Source organism: Meles meles, chromosome 5, assembly GCF_922984935.1.
Source record: "Meles meles chromosome 5, mMelMel3.1 paternal haplotype, whole genome shotgun sequence".
In the NCBI taxonomy this organism is placed as follows: Eukaryota; Metazoa; Chordata; class Mammalia; order Carnivora; family Mustelidae; genus Meles; species Meles meles.
The window spans coordinates 23678522-23698813 of NC_060070.1; the positions used below are offsets into that span (position 1 = coordinate 23678522).

At 35.2% G+C, this 20292-nt stretch overlaps 1 protein-coding gene across 2 annotated transcripts in view; it reads left to right on the forward strand.

Annotated features, from left to right (window-relative positions):
• The window catches only part of SESN1 (sestrin 1), a 120759-nt gene extending 104532 nt beyond the window's left edge, over positions 1-16227 (forward strand). For both annotated transcript variants that reach the window (XM_046005224.1, XM_046005225.1), the window contains exons 2-10: positions 3453-3518; positions 4306-4506; positions 5072-5254; positions 6923-7165; positions 9390-9537; positions 10683-10795; positions 12902-13092; positions 14322-14466; positions 15062-16227. In XM_046005224.1, the coding sequence (XP_045861180.1) occupies positions 3453-3518; positions 4306-4506; positions 5072-5254; positions 6923-7165; positions 9390-9537; positions 10683-10795; positions 12902-13092; positions 14322-14466; positions 15062-15148 (1377 nt within the window). In that variant the 3' untranslated portion in view covers positions 15149-16227. The remainder of the gene's footprint in view (positions 1-3452; positions 3519-4305; positions 4507-5071; positions 5255-6922; positions 7166-9389; positions 9538-10682; positions 10796-12901; positions 13093-14321; positions 14467-15061) is intronic.
• The last annotated feature ends 4065 nt before the right edge of the window (positions 16228-20292 follow it).

Genomic DNA, 20292 nt, shown 5'->3' on the forward strand with positions numbered 1-20292 from the left:
GAGGTTACTAGCATAATGGGTCTATAATCCTTTCCCATGTTTGCTTTTGACTAACATCCTGCTTTGAAACACATAGTTTTCATTCTAAAAGAATATATTTCTAAAGCAACCAAGAAGGAAAGAAGGTTTTGCCCATTGAAGGCAAGGAATAGGGAGACAGTAATACCAACATAACCACCAAATTTGGCTGTAGGGGCGGACTTTCACAGTTTTGAGAATTACATGGGACCATCGGAAAGACACTTGCCATACCTATAGGAAAATACTCCATTTCTGAAACTTTGATAGCCAGTTTCTTGGAATTCTAAAGCTATTCTTTTATGATAGTTGAATATATTTTTGGTATAGAAACAAAACCAAGTAATATAATTCAACCTCTTTAAGGCATATGTGCTATCAGTCTTGTTATTAAAAATATGTATATGCCACCCACATGTTGCTGTAGTTGTAAAATAAAGTTCTAGAAATGGAACTGTAAATTTTTCCCCTTTCTTTACAGATAGTAACATAATACATATTAGGCACTTTGCTCCCCCACTATATATATATATACATATATATGTGTATATATATATATGTATATATGTATATATGTATGTATATGTATATGTATATACCTATCTCCTGGAGATCTTTTAAAGCCAACTCATGTAGAATTGCTTCATCCTTTGTAAGGACCACATGCCATTCTAGTCTGTGGTCATACTACAATGAAACAGTCTTGTTGAGTACTTAGGTTGTTTTATATCTTGTACTATTATAAGCAATGTTGGAGTGATTGTCTTTTTACATGTGACATTTCTGTGAGTACAGGTTAACATATAAGACAAAATCGTTGACTCAAAGTATTTCTGACTTCTTAATTTCAGTTATTATTAAAAATTGCACTCTATAGTAGTTTATACTTCTTACGTATTTCTTGATCTCATTTCCTCACACTTCAGAACACTCCCATCAGAAATGTGTATGTAATGAATGGCTGTTTATCCACCTCCTCTTCAACACAGCCTATTATTAAACTTTTGCTCTAAAGCAATCTTTTAGGTGAAAAATAGTATCTCAGTGTAATTAACTTGAAGTTTGATTGTGTGGTTGAGCATTTTTCAGCCATTTGTATTTCCTTTTCTTGGATCTGTCCATGTCCTTTGTTCATTTTTCTGTCAGGTTTTTGGGGATTTTCTGATTTGTAGGAATCTTCATGTATTCAAGAAATTTAGGATATAGGAGTTGCAAATATATTTTGCAGTTTTCTGTTTTCTTTTGACTTTTTATATGTTTATTTTTCCCATGTGAAAGTCTTTTATGTCATCAGACTTATCAGTCTTCTATTTTATAACATCTGGGTTTTATGGCATTCTTAGGCCTAACTTCATTCTGTGAGTGTTTTCCTCTAACACTAATGTTTTCTTGTTTTTGTTTTTACACTTACCTCTGAAGTATTGAGTCAAGTAAGATTTATGATTCCAACTTCACTTTTTTCTGAGTGGCTATCTAGTTCTATTGATATTATTTGTTGAATAGTCCGTTTCTCTTCCATTTGAAATGCTACCTTTTTATATACTAAGGCCTCAAGAGTAATAGTGTCTCTTGTATAAAATGAATAATAAACCCTTGAAATGGGTGTATTCCTAAAATGCATCTTATTTAAATAAGATAGTGAAGAAATTAGAAGGAATAAATGTTGATTTTAACCTTAATGTTTTGCCCAATATATTTTGTTTGAAATCTATGTAATTGGATCAGAAATTCAGCAGTTAGGAAGGCTAATAGAGTCATTGTTTTTATATAAATGGCTGCACTTGTGCCAAGATGATGTATTGAATAGCAGGGATGTGGGGTTTTTTCTTGCATTTTTTATAGGCTACTAAAATCAAGACATGCATGGCCAGAACAGTGAATTGAGTGCCTCCTCTAATGAAGGCTTCAGTTAGAACATTGCTGTGTTGAGTCTCAGTGTGGAATAACCAGAGTAAGACATCACTGGCTTACAGTACATGGCTATTTGAATTATATTTCATAGATTTAGTTGGCAGTTATAGCCTACTTTGAATCTGAGTCTTAAGTTCTCCCAATAAAGATTTACTTCAGTTTTGTCCTACCTGCTTAATTTTAAAAAGTCCATTCCGCTCAAAAGGTTTTCATTCACTTGGACCAGATTTTTTGAATTGGTGCCACATATCCATCTCTGTTTGCTCCCCCCCTCTTTTTTTCTTTCTTTGAAAGGAACATCCTGAAGGATTTTGGAAGCGGTAGAGGGTAGAAATCATATTTGTATGTAATTATATAAGCAAGGGTTGATATTTAGATGTGTAAACTCTAGAAATTATTTTTGTTTGTTTGTTTTCTTTGAAACCAGATTGATTGGTAAGACATGAACCTTAAAAAAAAAAGTTGTATTATTTTAGTTTTGTTTCTGTAGCACTCTGTATTGGGGGGAAAAGATGGACCCCTACTGCTTGATTATCAGTTTTTGTTAACCATATTATACTGTCACATAAAATATAGGATTCTAGTAGACTCCCGATACAGAATTCTAAACTCACTATGTCAAAGGGCAGAAAACCTTTATTTCTTATATCTTAATTAGTTGAGCTTCTCAAAAATATAAGGAGGGGTGCCTGGGTGGCTCGGGTCAATATCCCAGGGTCCTGGGATTGAGCCCCGCCTCGGGCTCCCTGCTTGGTGGGAAGCCTGCTTCTCCCTCTCTCACTCTCCCTGCTTGTGTTCCTTCTCTTACTATGTCTCTCTCTGTCAAATAATGAATAAAATCTTTTATATATATATATATTTATATATATATATATATATAAACAAAGATGATAACATTATAGTGTATAAAAAACTTAAAGCAAACTCACAAAATTAGTGTCTCTAAGATTGTTTTACTCTGCCACAGAGAAAACGTGCCCTGCAGTAATTTCTCTTTTGTGGATTTAAGTCACTGCTTTCTATATTTCATAGTGTTTCTTCTCATTGTGAAGTGTTGTGATAGCTGTAATGATAATTACACTCCTTTTAGTTTAAGACATCTAGGTAGAAGTTAGGGCTTTTTCATTTCCTGACAAGATACACAGGGATTAGTGTTTTGGTTGGTTGAGTTTTGGATGTACAAACACATCGGTCTTATTTTGCATCACTGACAGTCCACAGGGTTGGTTGCTATGTGCTGAACTTTCTGTTCTAGACTTTCTGCCAAGTACTTTATGCAAAACTCTGCTTTTAGTAAAGCAGGTTTTATTGTCTTTAGTCATATTATAAGCTCTTGTCAGCTATGCGATGCAAACAGAGGATGTATGTATACATACATATTGGTATGTATATATAGCAATGAAAACAAACCACCAAAACAAGCCTGTCTGTGTTCAACTGGTTGTTTTTCCCTCCCATTCCTGTAGCCTCAGTTCATGTTGTTTACTGCTGGAGGCTTGAGATGGTGTCATTTTCTTTTCTAGGAACTTGGAATTAGAATTCCTCGACCACTAGGACAAGGACCAAGCAGATTCATCCCAGAAAAGGAGGTATGTTGTTTGTGAAAGTACATACTGAACTGTATGCTTTTAAGGAAAAGCTTTCATGACCCACATCTTGGCATCTGAACAACTGTTGGACAACATGTTTTACGCAGTGTTGATCACAGTTAATAATCATGCTTTGGCAGTGAATCTGTGGGATTAGAAAGCTATTACAGTCATGTTGATTTCTGGTATTTCATGATGCTTTTCTAACACCCATATTTAATCAGGGAAAGGTAAGACTTGTTTTTGACCAGTGATTCTCCATCTCCTTATATTTAGATGTTTAGGTGTCTGCCCGTAAGCTAAGTTACTTGATCAACCATCTCCACAGACTGGTATCAATGCAAGATTGGATCTTTAAATATCTTCTAAATATGTAGAAGTTTCTGTGCTTTGTTTTCAAAGATTATTTGATGTTAATTTTGGTTCGCCTTAAATGAGTGAGAGTAGGCGTTATAAGGAAAGGGGAAAAGCTTTAGTGTCTGTTTGCAAGCTCTGCAAATTTGATAATCTAAATCTGCTGCTTTATCTGGATTCAGGCCAAGTCTGCAAGCAACCTATCTAGATGGCCTTTAATGTTCAACCTTTGTTGTTTATCTCCTTCTACATAATATGTGACTGTTTATTCTTCTATCTTGCTACCAGTTGAGTTAAATTTTCAGAGTTATAACACCTCTCTCAAGTCAGATTTAATCTGCTTCTAGATGACACTTAAAGAAAATAGGTATGCACTGCATTCTAACACCAATTTACAATTTATGTAACTATGGTTTTCCTCTCTTTTATACAGATTCTCCAAGTGGGAAGTGAAGACGCACAGATGCATACTTTATTTGCAGATTCTTTTGCTGCTTTGGGTCGTTTGGATAACATTACATTAGTGATGGTTTTTCACCCACAATATCTAGAAAGTTTCCTAAAAACTCAACACTATCTACTGCAAATGGATGGGCCATTACCCCTACATTATCGGCACTACATTGGAATAATGGTTTGTATACATAAAGTGAAAAATCCTGCCTCCTTTATTAATCTTTTTAAGAGATGGCTTTAAATATAGGATAAATACTTATATTCTGACTTCTAATTGGATTCCTGTTAGGTATTATGTGGTTTTCCTCTAAGTAAGTATACTCTCAAGTGTAACAGTAAAAAGAAATATGTATTTATATACTCTTGAGAACCATTTTCCATTAAATGAGAATAAAGAACAAAGGATTTAGTCCACTGTTACAGATAGCTCACATTGACATAAGTGGTGCTATTCCTGTTCAGTTTTTAAATTACACTCCATTATTTAATGGTTGGCACCTTTGTTGGAGTTTGTTAATCTGAGGATCTGAAAGTTGTTATATAAATACAATTTCTAAGGTTCAGATACTTTTATCATATATTTTGTTTGTTCTTGGGGTATTTTGGAGGTATTTTCTATGGTATGTGTGATCTTTTGTAATGTTTATATGAAACTATTTCTGTAGTTTATGGAAAACTTGCAAACATACTAATCAGAAACTTTAATATTTATAGTTGGATTGATCTTTTTGTTTTCTCTTAAGGCTGCAGCACGACACCAGTGTTCCTACTTAGTGAACCTCCATGTAAATGATTTCCTTCATGTTGGTGGGGACCCCAAGTGGCTTAATGGTTTAGAGAATGCTCCTCAAAAACTACAAAATTTAGGAGAACTTAACAAAGTGTTAGCACATAGACCTTGGCTTATTACCAAAGAACATATTGAGGTAAGTAGAAGTAATATATCTAGGGTGTCCCTTAGAGACTTTTTTTTTTTAATAAACATTTATTTTTTAGAGCAATTTTAGGTTTATAGAAAGTGCAGAGTTCCTGTATTCCACTCCCCTGAACCTCCCCCCAGGTCTTTCCTATTAACATCTAGCATTAGTATGGTATATGTGCTGTAATCAAAGAATCAGTATTGATATATTACTATTAACTAAAGTCTGTAGTTTACATGAGGGTCCACTCTTTGTGTTCTACAGTTCTATAGGTTTTGACAAATGCATGTCATCTATCCACCATTATATTATCATATAAAATGGTTTCACTGCTCTAAGAATCCTCTGTGCTCCACTTAATTTCTCTCTCTCCCCTGATCATTTTACTATCATTTTGCCCTTTCAGAATGTTAGAGTTGGAATCATACAATATATTGCCTTTACATATTAGCTTCTTTTACTTATCAATAGGCATTTAAGATTCCTCTGTGCATTTTGTGGGCTTGATGGCTCATTTCTTTATTACTGAATAATACGATGTAGGGAGGTACCACAGTTTATTTGAAAGCCATCCTGGTTATTTACCGTTGTGAGCATTTTGGGGGGAGGGGGTGGAGGATGTAAGTTTTCAACTCAGGTAAATAACTAGGAATATGGTTGTTGAATTGCATGGCAATCCTGTGTTTAGCTTTGTAAGAAACTGAAACAGTCTTCTTATGTGGCTACAGCAGTTTGCATTCCCACCAGCAGTGGATGAGCATTCCTTTTTCTTCACATCCTTAGCAGCATTTGATGTATCTGTTTCAGATTTTAGCCATTCTGATAGGTGTGAAGTGGCATCTTATGTATCTTTTTCAAATGCAATTTGAAGTAGTTCCTTCTGGTTCTGTTTATTAATAGAATAAAAGTAGATTGACATTCCCTAAAAGTAACTACCATGCAGTAGAAATTCTTAAAAATACAACATATTTTGGGGCTTATCTTTCTATTTCATAGAACATTTTAGATATTATTACATAATTGAAGCATCTGATTAAGATATAAGATTTGAATATGATTAACATCGTGTCTGTTGTATCATCTGGTAGTGGAAAATTATACAAGATTTTAAAACAGATAATGAAGCAGAAGGGATACAAATTGGTAAGACTTTGAAAAATTGTAGCCTTTACCTTGAGCATAGTTTTTTATATAAATATAATTTGATGATTTAGAAATATTCAGAATCAAGATGTTCAAACGACTGTCTTTAAGATTCCTTGAGAAAGCTTGATAACAGAGAAAAACACAGGCATATTTTATACAGTAGCTGTCACTTGAAATACATCTGGATTGAGACTTTGAACTAACAGCAGTTAATGCATTTATAATCCACCATCTGAAATATGGCAACTGCATTTAAGCAAAGTGCATTCTATTACATTTAAATCGGGATTTCGGAAAATCAAAATAATAATGAAAGTGTCATTAGTAGGTTATGTTAAGCTCTATTTGAAAATAAGTAATTATTTTAGCGAATTCTGGGTTTTGTATATCTCAAATTACAATTTTACTCTAGGTTTTATGTAGTGACTAATCCTGTTTTAAAGAGATTAAATACCAAGATGAACTATTCACTTTTACCAACACCGTAACCCAGTGTATAAATACGTTCTCATTTTTTTTTTCCTTAAGGGACTTTTAAAAGCTGAAGAGCACAGCTGGTCCCTTGCAGAACTGGTACATGCAGTAGTTCTCCTCACACACTATCATTCTCTTGCCTCATTCACATTTGGCTGTGGAATCAGTCCAGAAATTCACTGTGACGGTGGCCACACATTCAGACCTCCTTCGGTTAGTAACTACTGCATCTGTGACATTACAAATGGCAATCACAGTGTGGATGAGATGCAGGTCAACTCGGCAGGAAATGTTTCGGTAAGTATTATCTGTTACAGGATTATCATCATAAGACTAATCACAGTAATTGCTGTTTCATTATTTTTTTCATGTGACTTAGAAAACCCACCCTTGAAGTCCATAAAGATATTAGGCCCCTCTATCTGTTCATTCCTCTAAATGCCCAGCACTCATTTAGTGCTAAGGGATATGTAATATTTTAAGACCCTCGAGTAATTTTAGGATCAGGAGCCATCAGCATGTGCCCCATCGGAGCCAGCTAGTATTGGATGGGTGCTGTGATGAGATGAGGGGAGGCTGAGATCATGCAACCTGGTGGTCCAAGACTTCCTGATGCTATCACATTCTTTTCCTTCCTTTTGCATAAAAGAAACAGGGTGGTTTCATAATTATCTTTCAGAAGATTTAATCAGCCTTCACCTGGAAATTTCTCCTTTTAAAATTCTTCCTCATGTTTAACTTGGCACAAATATATGTGAAAGTGAATTTAAATTTATTAAAGTGTTTTCACTTCTATTCCTCCTTTTCTCTGGCTTTTGTATTTTCTCAATTTTGTTATTCCTTTGAAACAGATTAGAACAAGTTGAATTTTCTATAAGCAGGTTTTAATTTCCTGAATATGATGAGTCAAAATTCCTTTTTTATTCTTTTGCTGTAGTGAAAGTTTACTTACGTTTCCAAAGAGAAATCACAGAAACAGCATCACAGTCTTCTGAATACTTTGCATAGATTTTCTGAGTTATATTATTCCTTTGGAGCAGATTTAAACAGTTTGAATTGCCTTTAGTGTATATATTTGACTGTGGGCAAGTTACCTAACCTCCCTGAGCCTCTGTTCTTTCATTCATAAATAAAGGTCAAACACAAGGTTGAGGTTTAAATGAAATGTCTCTAAAGAAGTAAAAGGCCTAATACAGCTGGCATTTATCAGGTGCTAAATAAGAAGGAGCATTTACATATTGTGAGATTAGCACATGAAGGGAAATATTTTTCCCAGAGTTGATCACTGCTGTGCTGACAAGTTTCAAGACCATCAGTTTCACCCTCTGTTGAGCTACCTGGATTCATGTTATAGCCCCATCTTTGGCCACTGATTATTAAAACATAAGGGTTATGAGATGGTCTAAGGCAGAGTATATATCAGTTGCTAGGATGCTTGGAGTTGGATTGTTGTCCTTCCCCACATTGGATTTAGAACAAGGCTAAAGAAGATAATGGGGTGGGGGGAGTCTCACAGCACCTTTGGAAGGGCCAGAACTTGCCTTAAATCTTCCTCAACTAATAAGTAGTTTTTCTATTAGTGCTTAAGAGAATTAGAATGTAGGATGGGTTTACGCAAAAGGAAAAGTTATTTACCATATATATATATATATATGTGTGTGTGTGTGTGTGTATACATATATATGTGTGTGTGTGTGTGTGTGTGTATATATATATATATATATATATATATATGAATGAAGAGGCCACCTCTTAATGCTGAAATGGTATGTATTTCGTGAAAAACCTTGTTTCATTATAGAAAATTCCAAAACTTGTACTTGTCGTGTATGTATTTGTGCAGAAAGGCAGGAATGCTTTCCTGGACAGCAGACGAATGAGCAGTAGCTTTAGTTTGTAGGTAGGTACAGTTAGCACTATGTATATATATGTACTCCAGACTACTTAGAAGTAGGATTTTGAATATAACAAGTCAACTTGAGTTGTATATTTTGGGGGAATCAGTTCACTACAAATTGTGACTGCCAGACCCATTTGCAGAGGTCAGGTAGAGAATTCCGGCCCTGAAAGGACAGGTTTCATTCTTAATTGGCAAATTAGAGCTGATTACTATAATTTGAAGATGATAGACATCATCATCATGAGATGCCAATACACCCAGTGTGCATAATTGATGCAAAACCACTTATACTTTATATCTTATTTAACTGAGCAGTTTCTGTTTATATTGACAACTAGTTTTAAATTTTAATTCTTAAAACTTAGCATTAACAGTAAGATAGCATTACTAATTTTGTAAGGTAAAAATGTGTTCTTAAAATCATTTTTTAAAATCTGCATATCTATATATGTAACAGGCCAAAATAATTCCATTTTTTAATCATTCTTGTACTTTAAAAATCATACAGTCTATTTTTCCTATATTCTGTTCTGTTTCATAAGAATTTGTATCCTAATAAGAAAACTTTAAAATTTCAATCTTTTTCTTACATACGTAACATTAGTTGTATTTTCTCTTTAGGTAAGTGATTCCTTCTTTGAGGTTGAAGCCCTCATGGAAAAGATGAGGCAGTTACAAGAATGTCGAGATGAAGAAGAGGCAAGTCAGGAAGAGATGGCTTCACGTTTTGAAATAGAAAAAAGAGAGAGCATGTTTGTCTTCTCTTCAGGTAAAAGCAATTATTACATAGTCAACAAAATTTCTGTTGCTTACGAAAAAAGAGCCCCACTTTATTTAAAGAATTTAAATAAACGTTTCAAAACATCAAATGTTTTTCCTTTTAGAGAGGCTATTATTACATAGGTATTCCTACTTATAAATAAAGCAGGCAACCGAGAAAAGGAAGTTATAGTATAAATAGCACTAGACTAAAAGAGGATATTTGAGTTTTAGTACTAAAATTCACTGCCAATAAGCTTTGTAAATGTAAGTCACTTAACATATGAATGCTCTTTTTCCTCTTCTTTAATATTAGGAAATTGAGTTCATAAAGCCCTAAGGTTGCTTTTCAGCTTTAGAATTCAATGATTTATGCAAAGGAGCTATTTATTAGACAGCTAACAACAAACTTAAATCCTTTATGTTTGGCCTTTATATACAGGCTATAGGATCTAATATTTAAACCAGGTAATTTAAAGGAAAAAAGTGAAAGTATCTCAAAATGTCTTTTGATAACAGAGTGGGATAAAGAGTATATGTGTTAAAATCACCAAGTTTCCTAATAGCAAAGAAAAAATCAAATTTGTATAAATGAAGGTTGGATGTTCTCTTGTTTCTCCCTGAGGAAAAGTTTTTGTTTCTATTTTCTTCAGATAAATGTGAAAATAATCCCAAAAGTTCAGGAAACATTATAAAAATGATTCACCATTCCAGAATTGTGTCTAGGACCTTTGAGGTGTTAGATCATATTATATATTATAGGACATTGATATTCAACCAGAAATAGTCTTTAAGTGTTAAACTGTAGAGCATAGATGATTTATCACCATAAAGATTATCCAAAAGATGTTCAAATTTTGTGTGCATACTTTTAAAGTAGCACTTGATATCTAAAATTGGAGTGGGGACGCCAGAGGGTATATGAAAGAGAGGAATGCAAAGCATAGTAAAGTCAACCATGAATATTTGTTATAATAGAGAATCTTATTACATTCCATTCACTGGTAAGTAAGCTATTTCTCTCTGTGGTTTTAAGATTTTAGTTGACTACTCAGTGTCAGAGAAAGGGTTATCCTATTTTTACTTGTTGTAGGTAAAATGAATTTCTAGCATCCTGTATTTGAAAAGCTTTCAGTGACTTTTTAATTATTTCAGATGATGAAGAAGTCACACCAGCAAGAGATGTGTCTCGTCACTTTGAGGATACTAGTTACGGCTATAAGGATTTCTCTAGACATGGGATGCATGTGCCAACATTTCGAGTTCAGGTAAAATTGCGACTTACTGTTATGCACATGACAGGTTAGAAGTAGGTCAATCTGACTTAAAATAAGAAAAAGTCCCCTGGATTTGAGAATTACAAAATGTTGCAGAAAGAAGTAACTTTTCTATGTCAGGCAGTTCCCTTAAATATATTTATTTTATTGTTAAAGTTCATAAACCAGTGAATCAGAAATCAAAACACATTCATCCATAAAACTAAATCGCAATAGTGGGTTAGGTTCCCAGATAGTGCACTAAAACTCAAGTCCCTGATATATCTGAGCCATGAATAACAGTAGCATGCACAGCACTGGCTTTTCTCCCCTCTTCCTGTTGAGCGCCAGTGCTACAACGAGGCTCTGATATGCACCAGGCCTGAGTGACAAGAAAATGTCGCCAGCAACTCAAGCATTATATGTATGTGGGTGGAAGGAAAGAAGATGAAAAAAAAAAAAATCAGAAGTGAAAGATATGCTTTATTCTTTTTAGAGAGAGTAAGTTTTTTCTTTTTGTTTTGTTTTTAATTTGGGTGAGTTTTTACAGATACAATAGAAAATTAATCAGGACAATTACAGTATCCTAATTCCCTTTAAAATGTGCACTGAGTGTTATTGGAAGCAATGAGGATTCACATAAATGTTATTCCAAAAGTACTTAGCACTTATCTCTTAGAGTGAATAAAATTAAGTGATGTAGGGAATAGAATTATTGTTGGTAGACCCAGTTCCTTTAGCTCCCCAATCACTAACTTTGAAATACACAGTAAAACTCCCTCAGTACAGTTGTGTATATATTGAGTTCATGAAACTTAGGGACCTAGTCATCCTCTAGGATACCAGGCTCCTTCTTTGTTTTTGCTTAGCAGGAGGCACGATGCTAAAAGTGCTTTGCAAACATCTCTCAGGAGCAATAGTAGTTATGTTCTCTGGTTCCACAATAAAAGTTGAAAATCAATTAATTAGCAAATATTTATTCCATGCTCTAAGCTTTGTAAGACTGTTTCCAGTCCAATTGATGAGTAGAAACATACTGCAGCCTAAGTGTATTTTTTAAATAGTCTATTGCATAAATATTTAGATAGGTAAGTAAAGTATTTAATTCAGATGAGTTGATACTCCAGCTTCCTTAATTATTGTGAAGGGCTAATGTTAGACTTTTATCAGAAATGTGAATATTTGAGACCTATAGGATTTTGTTTCTTTGCTCAAGAGATGAAGATGGTGTTTATAGGGACAAAAATTTGGCACAAGGAAGAGTTATAGAATATTTCTACTTGATAGTATAATTGTGTCATGAAATAAAATTGAAGAGATCATGTAGACTGGAAATTTTATGGAGTAAGTTAGGATTTGAAAGATTTAAATGATCCAGAAGCATGGGCATTGGAAAGCAGAGGAGAGTATAGGCAATAGTTGAGCTTTCAGTTGAGAGACAGAGTGAGGGAAGGGATCATAAAGAAATTGGCTGGGCTGCTAAGTGCTTGAAGCAAAGGATCCCTACTTCTGATTAGTGGGAAGCTAGTTTAAAATTGGTCAGGTTTATAGGTTTGGGGATCAAAGTGATAACATACCAAAGAGGTGTTCCAGGAAAATTAATATGAGAGCAACCTAGTAGTGTAGAGGCCTATTTTGCTTGAGGTAGAAAGAAAGGAAGCAGGAAGATTTAATGTAGGAAAACAAATTAGGAATCTCAGCACTAAGAGAAAGGAGGGAGGAGGAAAAGGAATGAGTGGTGATTCTGAATTAAAAATGTACAAAATTTGAGGACTGTTGGAATAGCTGCAGTGAGGGAAAAGGAGAGAGGACTCCCAAGATAGGTTGCCTCTGGATGCTGAATGAGGACAGAGTGAGAGGAAGCTAAAAATGGGTAGTCTATGTGTAAGAAAGAATCCCATTGGTTTTTTACACTCACTGAGTTACAAAAGCTTTGTGTGCTGCAGTATAGAAATTGAAAACATCAGATTATACTGCAGGTCAAGCTGGGAACTAGGATGCACTAGAAAGGCAGGGGATTCCAACTGCCAGTAATCTCACCATCGACAGAGCCGTAGACATAGAACTATACTTGGCCACATTTTAATTATTCGCATTTGTACTGTTTCCTGTACTTAGGACTATTGCTGGGAAGACCATGGTTATTCTTTGGTAAATCGCCTTTATCCAGATGTGGGACAGTTGATTGATGAAAAATTTCACATTGCTTACAATCTTACTTATAATACAATGGCAATGCACAAAGATGTCGATACCTCAATGCTTAGACGAGCTATTTGGAACTATATTCACTGCATGTTTGGAATAAGGTTAGTCTGTTTTCTTATGTTTATAAAGAAATATTTTCATCTGGGTTCAATTATTCAGGTGCTTGGAACACACATGCAAGACACATATACAAATACTCAAAACCACCCCGTCCCCAATAGCTTATTTTTATGCTGCTTATGAATCACTCTTTCCTAGCTAGGCAGAAGGGAGTGAGGGGACGTCAACAAGAGTTAAATGACAAATGCCTCCAGGGAAGACGAGGGCAAGCAAGCTATCATAAAGGAAAAGTGTGTCCTCAAACATCTTTGATATCATCTCCTTCTTGGAACTTGGTACCCTTATAGTGCCCTCCTAGCTCTTCTCAAGCTCCTTCTGAGGACTACCTAATCCCATGATACATCATCAAAATGCAAAACTTTCATGTCCCGACTGTTAGGTATTCAGCCATATTATGCTATATAGGAAATGCAACCATTACATATATACCACCTTCTAACATACACACACAAACTCCACACTGTAAGACTTTATTTTAGCTGTAAACTCAGGCTTTCTCTTGCTGTTAATTTTATCAGTGACCAGACTATTGACTCACCACCTCCAGAATAGTAGTAAAGCCAGTTTTGGAAGAGGTTTTTTTTTTCCTTTTCCACTGAATACCAAATAAGAGACTTCAGTCTCTGGCTATTCTAGAAACCATCACCCACTGGGGCAGAGCAGACTCTGCTGCATACAACCATCTCAGCTTAAAGAATAGCCTTTCCTAAGTGTAGACGCTATGAGGCCGTCTATAGATCATCCTTCCCTTTGGAATAATCGTCTGCCAACCCCCCACCATTTTTTTCCTCATCTGATCCCAGAAACTCCTGGAAACATGAGAGAAAAAAGGGATAATTGTAATTGTTTTCATTTACGTAAGTTGATTACCATCTATATATCATTGCAAGAGTAACCAATAATAAATATCGTTTGATTTGTGGAGTTCTTAACTTCAGCAGTTCTCAAGCTTTTCCCACAATTTCCTCAGTGTGTTTGCTTCTTCATGATTATAAATATAAACTCCTGCTCGGGCACTGGCAGATTTTGTTCCTCTCTCTAACTTCTGTTTCTCATCCCTGTCTGTTCACTCATCCACCCCCAATTAAACATTGTAAAGCAGTTATTTGGGGGGACAGAGAGGGAAGAAGAATTTACTATTAATGTCCATAATTTCATAAGAAAACAAAGTATATATTGAAAATACAATTCTCATTTTGTCTTTTAACAGATATGATGACTATGACTATGGTGAAATTAACCAGCTATTGGACCGTAGCTTTAAAGTTTATATCAAAACTGTTGTTTGCACTCCCGAAAAAGTTACCAAAAGAATGTATGATAGCTTCTGGAGGCAGTTTAAGCACTCTGAGAAGGTAAGTACCTGTTGTGGTTTGTTCAACAGTGATTCTCATTTCCTTCAGCTAATCTAATGGCCCTCAAATCCTTTCCATCACCTCTTCCAACCCAGAGAATAACATTCCTGCACATCTATCCCTGGTATCTCTTAGAAGGAACCTCATTATAGTGTTAGAGTAAAAGAATAAAAACAGGTAGCTGGCCCCACTTCAGAAGTGCTGGCCTGGCTGTCACTGTTTGGGAGAAAGAAGACCATTTTGCAAGAGCTCTTTTTTTACTTGTTTATAGATAGAAATGTCTGGTCTTGGAGCCATCTTTTTCAAATTAAATTATTAAATGATTTGGCAGGGGAAGTTGGTATTCTAATAAAGCAATGTCTAGATTTTCTGAAATGTAACAAACTTCCAAGAAGGGATGTGAACAGATATAAATATAAGCCAGTGTCTATCCAAGAAGAACATTAGATGGCTTTCATTTTAGACAAAGTCAAGACTTCTAAGTTATTCAGTAGCACACAGAAAATGTACTTAGTTTAGGGGGTTTAGCTGCACTGAGAAACTGATTGGGAATGCTTATAACCCTACCTTAAATTGTGTTGTGTTTTATTTTCAGGTTCATGTTAATCTGCTTCTTATAGAAGCTAGGATGCAAGCAGAACTCCTCTACGCTCTGAGAGCCATTACCCGCTATATGACCTGATGCCTTTCCTCCATTAAAGATAATGGAATGATCAGCGGATATAGTCTACAGGGGATGGTACTAAGCCCCAGGACCAATGGTAGATAAAAGAATTCAGAAATCCATTGTGCCATGATTCCTTTAGTTTTTGCTCTGTTACTGTGGAAACACCACTGCTGGCACGAGCAGTGAATGCTTGGCAGCTTCAAGTGTAGAGCTGTGAAGAAGGGCTGCCGTTCACAGTATTTTGCTTTTTGACAGTACAAGATGCTGTATAACTGTTTTAATACAGCAAATAGTAACTCTCCAAATCCTGTTGCTTTTATGTTAAATAAGATAACAAGAATTGGAGCATGCAAAGAATGGGACTTGGATAATGACATAAGCTTTTTATACATAAAGAATTTTAGATCTTGGTGCTGCTATTTCTGCTGGTGGAATGAATAGAGTGGCTGTTCCAGTTAAGCTATTAGTAATAAAAGTGAACACTGCTACTATCTGAGCCTACATACCTAATTTGTGTGGTTTCAAATTAAACTTGCATATGTGTTAATTTTTTTTTTTTTTTTTGCATTTAAAAAAGCATAGAATTATTACAGCTCGGCAAAGGTCATTTTGATGGTAACAGTTCATTTCTTTCATTGGATGAATTACAGTGGCATTCTTAAGATTTTGTTCAAAAAGCAATCTTAAATGAACGAGTATAAATTGTAAGAAAAGCTAGCTATCTTTTGATATGCTGTTTCCCAAGATTCTCTGACACTGGAGGGCAGCTGTCTTGTGCAGTATTTTGTTTCCAGCACTGAAGTTGTGGGAAATGTGGCTGTAGACTGCTGCGCAGTCCCAGGTGCATTCTGCCCCTCTGCTCCTGCCCGCCTCATGGTCCCCACTTTAAAGATTGTGGAGCTGTCTAAATAATAAAGCTGGAAAACATTTTTAGTCGGGTTATCAAATTTGATTTACAAAAATGCTAACTTTGAAATGCAAAAAGATTTGAAAAAAATGTATTAAGTACACTTTGTATTCTGGAAGCGTGAATTGCTTTTGAAGTCTGTCAGTATTATTGGTATTTTTCAATAAAGAATCATTTTTTTCTCCAATTTTATGTACTATCTCAAGCTCTTAAGTCATGACTACACAATCAGTTACCATTCTGAGTTTCTGTTTACTTTTATCAGCCAAGTAGATTCACACTTAAATAATGCTGTAATCAGATGAGAGACTTAAATAGCAAACTTTTAATGTCCTTTTAAAAGTTACAAAGAAGAGTGCACCTTCACGATCTTGGATAAGACTATTTTATGGCCTCATGCTTTGTCCCTTTCGAACTGAGATGTTTCAGATTTCAAGTAAGGATTATCAGAAACAAGGGACACTGGGCTGGCTCAGCCCCACATAGTAATTGATCTATAGACCTGTTGAACCTTACCATGCAGGACAGTTCACACAGGTTAATACTGAATGTAAGCTAGAATGAGAATTGTTGGGAGTACCTGAGTGTCTCAGGTGGTAAGCACCTGACTTACTCAGGGTTCTGGGATTGAGCCCCACATCAGGTTCCCAGCTTGGCAAGGAGTCTGCTTGTCCCTCTCCCTCTGCCCTGCCCCCTGCTCATGCTCTCTCTCAAAATCTTTTTTAAAAAAAGAATTAGAATTTTGGCTGTAATTTTTAGAATAGGAGGCATGGGTGTTATTCTCTTACTGTAAAATTTTCTTAACCAAAATTTGGTGAATTTCACTGGTTGGTCACCTGACATTTCATTTAGATTTCTGAAGTGTCTACAGTATGTTGTCTTTTAATTTGGTGAATGTATTAAACTTCTCTCCCACCCCCTTAAAAGTTGGTTGAGCATGTGACTCTTGGAGTTTTAAGTTCAAGCCCCACATTGTGTATAAAGATTACTTAAAAGCTTAAAAAGAATTACTAGAAACAAAGTCTAATTTGACAACAGAACAAAAAGATACTGTCAAATTTAAATTAAATCATTGAACTTTAAATGTAATCAAAGCTGTTGTAATAACTTACTTATCAAAACATTTGAGCTCAATCCAGTGCCTACAAATTTATCATGTATGGATAAGAGTAGGGAGGCAGAATTTTAAATAGAATTGGTTCCTGCCTTCAAAGTTACATACCATGGTGAGAAGACAAGCCTGTTGTTATCAATATATTTTATATTTAAAGGGGTGCCTGGGTGTCTGCCTTCGGCTCAGTTCGTAATCCCAGAGTCCTGGGATCGAGCCCTGCATCATCAGGCTCCCTGCTCAGCGGGAAGCCTGCTTCTCCCTCTCCCACTCCCCCTGCTTGTGTTCCCTCTATCACTGTGTCTCTCTGTCAAATAAATAAAATCTTTAAAAAAAAAAAAAACCTAAATCCATTTCTAATTAGCTTACAATAATATATCCATGGTCCTACCCATTGAATTTGCATCATACCTTTGCCATTTTGATTGCTGCTGAGTTATAACAATACAGGTGAACCCAATAAGTAAGGTTACACTGGATATAGTTGAAGTTTTACTTATTCTGCTCTTGGTTCTTTACACTTTCTCTTAAAATTTCTGCTAGAAGTTCTAATCAGTAATAGGATGATCACCAAACAAGATCAGTCGAATGCATTATCTTAGTCCACTGAAGTTTATAGAATCACTTAGAAATCACAAGTTGAAATGAAAACTTTAACAAGTAAAAAAGTATGCCTATACCTAAAGTAATAAAGGCATGCCTGTGATACAAAGTTGATGTTTCAATACCTTATTGAACAGGTGTTTCCTGTTACTTGGAATGTTTTCTCAAAATTAAACACACAGGATTTGTAATGTTACTGTAATCTTTTAAACTAAGAGTTGACACAATAATTGAGGAGGCAAAATAGAATACTCTATTGGATACCAAAAACCTCCCCAAGAGGAAAATTACTTAAATCGTGAAAAGATTTCTGGTTGAGGTTTCCAGGATTCTTTTTTTTTAATCTGAGAGGTTTTGTAGTAAAAATTGGGGAAATTTTTTATTAGGCCAAACTTAATTCAATATCTTTTATTATAAGAATTACGTTCCAAACACATCTGTATTTACTGTAATTTTTAAGTTTAACTTCATATAAATGGTGGTGATAATTTCAAATTCATATAAAAGCTGAGAGATTTTTATTTTTCTAATGGTTTAGGCATTTCAAATTAGTTTTAAAGAAAAGCTGTTGTATAAACATATTTTCCAACATGAAGATACTGTGAAAGTTTATTGGCATATCTGTGACTAGTGAGTATCAATCAAGGGATAGCAAAACCCAAGTGAATAGGAAGTGACACCAAAACGAAGTTCCAGGTCCTCATTTCCCACGGAGACACTGAGTTATCAACAACACAGAACCAAAATACCCTTGTGAAGACTCTAGAGCACTAGTGGGAGTGGTGGCATGGTTTGGATTGGCTGATTACAAGCAACTCAAAGCAGAAGTGAGCACAATGATGCATTAGAACAGCAAGGAGTTTACAGTTTGGACTGCAGAGGTTGCAAGAGAGTACAAACAGATACAATAAAAACTGAAATAGAAAAGTCCTGAGAAGAAACAGGGGCAAGCCTCTTAGGAAAATTCAAACAGTTAAAAGCAGATGTATATCCTGAAATGAAACTACACACACAAACTCAGAGGGGATACATCCCCAAAAAAGGTTTGAGAGGTTCCAGAACTTCTAGCGAGGCTGATTGGCAAAGCCAGTCTGTAAAAGCTGGAAGAGGTGACTGTTTTTCAAATGCCAAATCCCAATAAAGTTCACAAAACATATAAACAAGGGAACATGGCCTACTCTACAACACAAAAATCTCCAGAAACTGACCCTAAAGAAATGCAGATCTCTGAATTTACTGATGAGAATTTAAAACAATTGCCTTAAAGATACTCAATGAACTGAAACATAATTGACAAAGAAGGAAAACACGCAAACAAGATGAGATTGTTGTCAAAGAGACAAGCTATAAAAAAGAACAAATTCTGAACTGAAGAGAACAATTGAATTGAAAAATTCACTAGAGGAGCTCAACAGGAGACTTGATCAGACAGAAGAACGAACCAGCAACCCTGGAGACAGGTAATTGGACATTATCAAGGCAGGGGGACAAAAGGAAAAATGAAATGCAGAAAGCCTAAGGGACTTACAGGGCATTATCAAGCAGGCCAGCATACATGTTATTGGTATTGGAGAAGAGAGAGCAAAAGGAGCAGTGAACTTATTTAGTGGAATAATGAATGAAAATTTACCAAATTTGAGGAAAGAAATGGGCATACTAATTCAAGAAGCTCAACAAATTCCAAGATAAATTCAAAGAAACCCACAGGAGGACACATTTTTACCAAACTGATGAAAGTCAAAGAAAACAAATCCTGGAAGTTGTCTTGTTCAAGGGAGCACCTACAGGATTTCAAAAGTTTTCTCAGCATAAACCTTCAGGCCAGAGGGGCACCTGGCTGGTTCAGTGGGTGGAGCACATACCTTGATCTCAGGGTCATGAGCTCAAGCCCATCCATGTTGAGCACAGAGATTACTTTAAAAAAAAAAAATGATGAAACTGTACAGGCCAGAAAGCAGTAGAATGATATACTCTAAGTGCTGAGAGGAAAAAAACTACCAGCTAAGAATACCATATCGGCAAAACTGTTCTTTAAAAATAGGGGACAAGTTAGGGCTTTCCCAGAATTTATCTGAAGGAATTTATTATCACTAGACCTGCACTACAAGTAAGTCCTTTAGGTTGAAACAGAAGGATGCTACAGAACAATACAAGGCCATATGAAAATATAAAATCATCTGACAACAGTAAATATGTGACAAATATGAAACCTTTATTATTGTAAATCGGGCACATAAATCCACTTTTAGTTCTTGTATAGAATTCAAAAACAAACGCATAAAAAATATAAATCCATGTTAATAGTTACAAGACATATAAAGATATAATTTGTTACATCACTAACAAAGTGGGGGTGGCCAGAAATGTGAAGGAGTGGAGTTTTTGTATGTAATTCAAGATATCTATTTAAAATAGATTTTTGTAACTAAGATTTTTTTATATGATCCCTATGGTAATCACAAAATATGTCTAGAATTTACACAAAAAGAAGTGAGAAAGCCATCAAGGCATGTCACTACAAAAAAATTAATGAAACAC